This window comes from Thamnophis sirtalis, unplaced genomic scaffold (assembly GCF_051295495.1).
Source record: "Thamnophis sirtalis isolate CommonGarterSnake01/CBP01778 unplaced genomic scaffold, rThaSir2_p1.2 scaffold_46, whole genome shotgun sequence".
NCBI lineage: Eukaryota > Metazoa > Chordata > Lepidosauria > Squamata > Natricidae > Thamnophis > Thamnophis sirtalis.
In genome coordinates this window covers 148,352-155,000 of record NW_028261426.1, presented here as the reverse complement: position 1 = coordinate 155,000, position 6,649 = coordinate 148,352, and the positions used below count along the sequence as shown (strand labels likewise).

Sequence of the window (6,649 nt, the reverse complement as noted above, 5' to 3'; positions counted from 1 at the left end):
GCAGGGCTGCTCGGTCCTCCGGAGCACCGAGTTCTCTCCTCTGCTCCGCCCCAAGGTTCCCCTGGAAGGCGCCTCACAAAAGCCACTGGGCGGCGCGCACCTTACAGGGAACAGTGGTGGGGGGTGATCCCCTCCTGGGATCCGCTTCTTTCCACCTGGTTCCCGATCCCCCCTTGGGATCTCTGGCATTCCAGTGGATCCCCCCCGTCCCTCCTTGTCTCCCAATGGCCTCCCGGGATCCCCTCGGGCTGAGCTCCGTCCCTTCCCGGGATCCCTTCGGCTGCTCGGCTCCTGGCCCGGCGGTTCTCCTCCTGGGGGTGGAAGGGCCTTTTCCCCGGGGTCGCTTGGCAGGAGAAGCCGGGGAAGGGAGGACGCGGGCCTTCCCTTCGGAGCCTCCCCTTCAGCTCCCCGGGCGAAGCTCCGCCGCCCCCGCCAGGAGCCTCCCGCGCCCAAAGGAGCCGCCCGAAGGGAAGGGGCGGCGGGAGGGGCGGGGCCACCGCGGCTCCTCCCACCGAAGCCCCGCCCCTCCCTCCGGCTGTCCGTGTGGCTGGCTGGGGGCGGGGCGAAAGGAGGGGCCGGAGTGGGGACAGACGCGCAAGCGCAGAGGACGCTGGGAAAGCAGCTCCCTCCCAGCGAAGGAGGTTGGTGGGCGGAGCTACGGAGGCCAAGAGGGACCGTTGCTGAGGCGGAGAACCAGGCGCGGAGAATGAAGTAAAAGAAGGGAACGTGGCGGCGAAGGGAAGGCTGGAGCCCAATTTGGCGCTTGGGGGTCACCGCCGCAGGAGGAACGGTGTCGAACGACATCAGGAAGGCTGAGAACCGAACTGTTCTAGCGGGTCCCTTTCTCTCCTTTGGGGGAACATCAAGGAGGCGGTGCCTGGAGAGGAGAAGGCGGGGCTTCGCAGGAAGGAGGGGCTGGTATATGGAGCGCCTTCCCTTTCGGAACCAGAGAGCTGACGGAGGGAGCGGTTCGCTTCGGAGGCGGAGAAACCGGAAGTAAGTAGAGTCTGCTGGGACGGAGTGGCAGCCTGGGAGGGTCTCCTTCGGGTCCTCGGGAGGGGAGGCCTCGGCCTGGGCCTCTCCTGCGGTGAGGGGGACGCCGCCGTGACCCGCCTCTCTTTCTCCCCTGCAGGAGGACGGAGGAGCCCGGCGGGGGAGGGAAGCGCCGCCCGAGAGGAGGAGGAGAGCGGGCCCCGCGGAGCAGCCCCGGGAGACGGCGGGGAAAGGCCGGGGGCGGGGGCTCCGGAGCTGCAGGAGGGATGAGCCCAGCGGGAGTCCGGGAAAGGCGGCTGCCTGGAGGGCGATGCGGGGAGGAGGAAACGGGCGGAGACGCCGAGACGGGCCTGGAGGGCGGAGGGTCCTTCGGAAGACCCCGGAATCCCCAAAGGATCCAGGAGGAAGAAGAGAGACATCAGTGCCCGGAATGTGAAAAATTCTTCAAGAGAAATCAGTATCTTCGAAAGCATCTAAAGGTCCATTCAGGAAAAAATCCTCATAAATGTCTGGAGTGTGGCAAGAGCTTCAGTGAGAGGAGCAGCCTTTATAGACATCAAAGGATCCACACAGGAGAAAAACCTCATAAATGTCTGGAGTGTGGAAAGAGCTTCAGTCGGAGGAGCAGCCTTTATACACATCAAAGGATCCACACAGGAGAAAAACCTCATAAATGTCTGGAGTGTGGCAAGAGCTTCAGTGAGAGGAGCAACCTTTATAGACATCAAAGGATCCACACAGAAAAAAAACCTCATAAATGTCTGGAGTGTGGAAAGAGCTTCAGTGAGAGGAGCAACCTTTATAGACATCAAAGGATCCACACAGAAAAAAAACCTCATAAATGTCTGGAGTGTGGAAAGAGCTTCAGTGAGAGGAGCAGCCTTTATGCACATCAAAGGGTCCACACAGGAGAAAAACCTCATAAATGTCTGGAGTGTGGCAAGAGCTTCAGTGAGAGGAGCAACCTTTATAGACATCAAAGGATCCACAAAGAAAAAAAACCTCATAAATGTCTGGAGTGTGGCAAGAGCTTCAGTGAGAGGAGCAGCCTTTATGCACATCAAAGGATCCACACAGGAGAAAAGCCTCATAAATGTCTGGAGTGTGGCAAGAGCTTCAGTGAGAGGAGCAGCCTTTATGCACATCAAAGGATCCACACAGGAGAAAAGCCTCATAAATGTCTGGAGTGTGGCAAGAGCTTCAGTCAGAGGAGCCACCTTTATAGACATCAAAGGATCCACACAGGAAAAAAACCTCATAAATGTCTGGAGTGTGGCAAGAGCTTCAGTGAGAGGAGCAACCTTTATAGACATCAAAGGATCCACACAGGAAAAAAACCTCATAAATGTCTGGAGTGTGGCAAGAGCTTCAGTGAGAGGAGCAGTCTTTATGCACATCAAAGGATCCACACAGGAGAAAAACCTCATAAATGTCTGGAGTGTGGCAAGAGCTTCAGTGAGAGGAGCAGCCTTTATACACATCAAAGGATCCACACAGGAGAAAAACCTCATAAATGTCTGGAGTGTGGCAAGAGCTTCAGTGAGAGGAGCAGCCTTTATGCACATCAAAGGATCCACACAGGAGAAAAACCTCATAAATGTCTGGAGTGTGGAAAGAGCTTCAGTCAGAGGAGCCACCTTTATAGACATCAAAGGATTCACACAGGAAAAAAACCTCATAAATGTCTGGAGTGTGGAAAGAGCTTCACTGAGAGGAGCACCCTTTATAGACATCAAAGGATGCACACAGGGGAGAAACCTCATAAATGTCTGGGGTGTGGAAAGAGCTTCAGTCAGAGGAGCCACCTTTATAGACATCAAAGGATTCACACAGGAAAAAAACCTCATAAATGTCTGGGGTGTGGAAAGAGCTTCAGTCAGAGGAGCAGCCTTTATGAACATAAAAGGATCCATTCAGGAGAAAAGCCTCATAAATGTCTGAAGTGTGGCAAGAGCTTCATTCAGAGGAGCAGCCTTTATGCACATCAAAAGATTCACACAGGAGAAAAACCTCATAAATGTCTGGAGTGTGGCAAGAGCTTCAGTCAGAGGAGCAGCCTTTATGCACATCAAAAGATCCACACAGGAGAAAAGCCTCATAAATGTCTGGAGTGTGGAAAGAGCTTCAGTCAGAGGAGCAACCTTTATAGACATCAAAGGATGCATTGTGGAGAGAAAGGGATGAAATGCCTGGAGAGTGGAGAGCACTGTTCCCTCTAAGGTGCGGCTGCGCCGCCGTGCACATTACAAGAAAACACCACACGGCCGTTTTTAACTGCGCGCAGTGATTTCTGCCACAGGTTCCGGAAGATGAGGGGAATAGCTGCTGCCGGCTCTTCCTCCAACAGCGCTGCCAGATTTGCCGCCAACGCTGCAGCCGAGGTGAAGCCTCCAAAGCTCCCGCAGGCGCCCCCACCCATGGCAGCAGCGGCGGTGCCTCCCCCTCCGCTCGGAGCACCTCAGCTGGGCTCTGGGTTACCCCTGCCGCAGCCTCCACCTCCGCGGTTTTTCAGAAGCCATGAGGCCTTTTTCCCTGCTCCCCCCCCGCTCCGCTGCCTTCCTACTATCTCCCACTGCCAAATGGCTCCTCAAAAGCGTGGCGGAAGGGAGAGGGATAACACGGGGGCCAGCTCAGGTGCTCTGCGTGGAGCCTCCACACACAACCGGTGTGCTCCACAAACGTTCTTGCTCACTAGCTCAAAAGGGCCCTCGCTGTTTCTCCAGGCAGCCCCCGCCCCTCCGTCCAGCCGAAGGTCGCTCCTGGCAAGGCAGGCTCCCCGCAGCTGCTCGGAGGCTCTCCTCCTCCTTGTAGCGCCGTGAAATCCTTGGGTGGCTCCCAGCTCCTCTGCAATACAGCCAGTCCTTGACTTAGCCTCCACGCAGAGCACCTGAGCTGGCCCCCGCGTTGTCCCTCTCCCTTCCTCCTCCGCCGTGCTTTTGAGGAGCCATTTGGCAGCGGGAGATAGTAGGAAGGCGGCGGGGGGGGGGTCAGGGAAAAAGGCCTCATGGCTTCTGAAAAACCGCGGAGGTGGAGGCTGCGGCAGGGGTAACCCAGAGCCCAGCTGAGGTGCTCTGAGCGGAGGGGGAGGCACCGCTGCCATGGGCGGGGGCGCCTGCGGGAGCTTTGGAGGCTTCACCTCGGCTGCAGCGTTGGCGGCAAATATGTTGGTGCTTTTGGAGGAGGAGGAGGAGGAGGCAGCAGCTATTTAGTGGCAGCGGGGGGTTCGTTGGCATCTTCAGCAGCAGCCCTGCCCCCTGTGAAAAAAACCGAAGATGGAGCAGATCCACGCAGATGACGTTGGTTGCTAAGCAGGACCGTTGTTAAGTGATACTGATATTATATAACACTTTTAATTAAGCGGGTACCTTGAATAAACATAAATTGAGTTTCAAATAATACTGATTTCATTGTAGTCTTAGGTGACATCTGTGAAAAAAATTCAGGTGCTCAGGCATGAAAATATGCCGCTCAATCACTATACTTTTCTGCTCACACTGAAAAAAAATTAGAGGGAATATTGCCTTGGGGAGGGGGTGGCAGCCCCCCTTGGCCAAGTTGTTATTTCAGCAGAAGGCTTTAAGGATTTATGAGCCAGGAAAACTCCCTGGTTTGGTTCCTTTATCTATGGGGCCTGATATTCCCCTGTAACAATTTCTTCTATGTTTTCAAGAATGTGCCTAGCTTTGAAGCCAAGAGATAGAAGCGAAATGCAGCAGTGAGATAACATTTGCAGTAATGTCATCCAGTATATTAAGGTTACAATTTGCTGGGCTGGAAAACAAGTAATTTCTGACCGTATGCAATAATATAAGCAGAAGCCAACAGCAAAGCTCAATTCTTAATAAATGATTTCTAGCAGTATCTCATATCAGAAGCTAACGGCAAATATTGGTTTAATCAGTAACAATTGTATAGAAACATAAGCAATTCATAATAAAAGCAAATAGCCAATATCGATTCATATACTTCTTCATTACTATTCAGGAAACACGAAGTTTATTGCTATAGAAACGTCCCGTAAGCATCATTGTGCAAAAGGAAACAATCAGTCTGTATGTTATTACCTTATTCTACTGTATTCATACCGTTTTTTCATCTTTACTCTATACTTCTTCCTCTTTCCTTTCCCCTTCCTAACTTTCCCATTATTTGCATTTTTCTTTATCTTTTACACTTCGATAAAGTAACAAAAAGAAAAAACAGTTCTCTAGTTATTAAGAAAATAACTGAAGAAGAGAGTGGGAAGAGACCTTGGAAGACTTCTAGTCCAACCACCTGATTTAATTTGTCAATTAAAAAAAAGAGAGGAATATAGGGAAACATCCATGAAATCACCCAGAATGCAGGTCAACTTAATGGAGCGTCTTTTTCGTTTGTTTTAGAACGGAGGTTGGGGACTATGGGCCTTTTATGACTTGGGCACTTCAAAGCCAGCATGGTTGGCTCAGGAATTTCTGTGTCACGGCTGCCTCCGATCAACCCCCAGGGAAGAAAAACCTTTGCTCCATAGGTTCAAAGAAAAGGGACTTTTACTGTGAAAGAACAAAAGACAAATTGAAACTAACCTCAGTATCCAGGCAACCACAGTCCAATCATTGGCCAGGAATATGTTTTGAGAATGTCTCTGGTTCAGGTGCTCCGTGCCGCCCTCCTGCATGCCATTTCACGGACGGTTGGCCTTGAAGCTGTTAAACAACCCAAGCTGCCCTCCCTGATTCCAAGCCTCCCTATGGCTTCTCAGCAATTCCACTCTCACACCACCTGCACAATTCCCTTCCCAAATGCCCATCGCTCCCTCCCTCCCTGTTTCCAAGGCAGCCGGCAGCAAGCTTGAAGGAAAGCAAATGTTGCTGGCTAGGCTGACATTCTGGGAGTTGAAGTCCACAAGTCATACAAGGGCAACAGTTTCCCTGGTGCCCCCTGTTTTAGGGGGCAACGTAACCTATGTCAGCACAACTGGCTGATTATGGTGGATCCTGAAGAAGCTAAGAAGGGTGAGGTTCGGTTGGCAATGAGATGGGAGACCACTATGAAGCCCCAGGCCGCAGGCTGGACTGGGGCCCAGAAACCCTTCCCTTTTAAGGGGAGGGGTCTCTGCCATCTGCTTTGGAGCAGACCCTGCCCATGCCAGCCAGGGCTTCCTTTGCTGCATTTCCCAGCAGCTGCTCTCGGAGAGGCAGAAGGAAGCTTGGCAAGAGAAAAGCAACAGCTTCAAGAGGCCCTTCAGCAGGTGGTCCTCCATCTCTCAGGGGGGTCTCCCTGGGCACTTTAGCCCGTCGTCTGCTCTCCAGCGTCAAGACGGAGAGAAGCTCCGAGAGGCACATTCGGAGCCCTGGGCTGTTCAGTCTGCTGAGGCATGGCTTGAACGAGAGGTAGGGAAGTAGGACAGGCTCCAGTGGAGACGAAGAGGAGGTCACTAAACAATCTGTTGTAAGTCAAGGACTGAATATTCCACACCATCTTAAGTTGTGAGTGAAGGGGGGGGGAGCAGAGATGTGGCCTGGAGTGGCAGAAAGAGTAGTGGGGGGCAACTGGAGGCCCCCTTGGGTGAAGCCGGCTGGTGGCCTGAAAAACCTTGGCCGTCTCCATCTGACCTCCCTGCCAAGTGCGGAAACTCTCCTGAAATGGGAGGGTGGAGTTTGGGAGGTGGAGGCGA

General features: G+C 53.1%; 1 protein-coding gene across 1 annotated transcript; it reads left to right on the top strand.

Moving 5' to 3' along the window:
- Positions 1 to 654: 654 nt before the first annotated feature.
- Positions 655 to 5,042, top strand: LOC148042208 (uncharacterized). Its single transcript, XM_087703181.1, has 3 exons — positions 655 to 996; positions 1,133 to 3,213; positions 4,978 to 5,042. Exons 1-2 carry the CDS (start codon positions 923 to 925, stop codon positions 3,210 to 3,212), a joined length of 2,154 nt encoding a protein of 717 aa, XP_087559307.1. The 5' UTR covers positions 655 to 922; the 3' UTR covers position 3,213; positions 4,978 to 5,042.
- Positions 5,043 to 6,649: the final 1,607 nt, after the last annotated feature.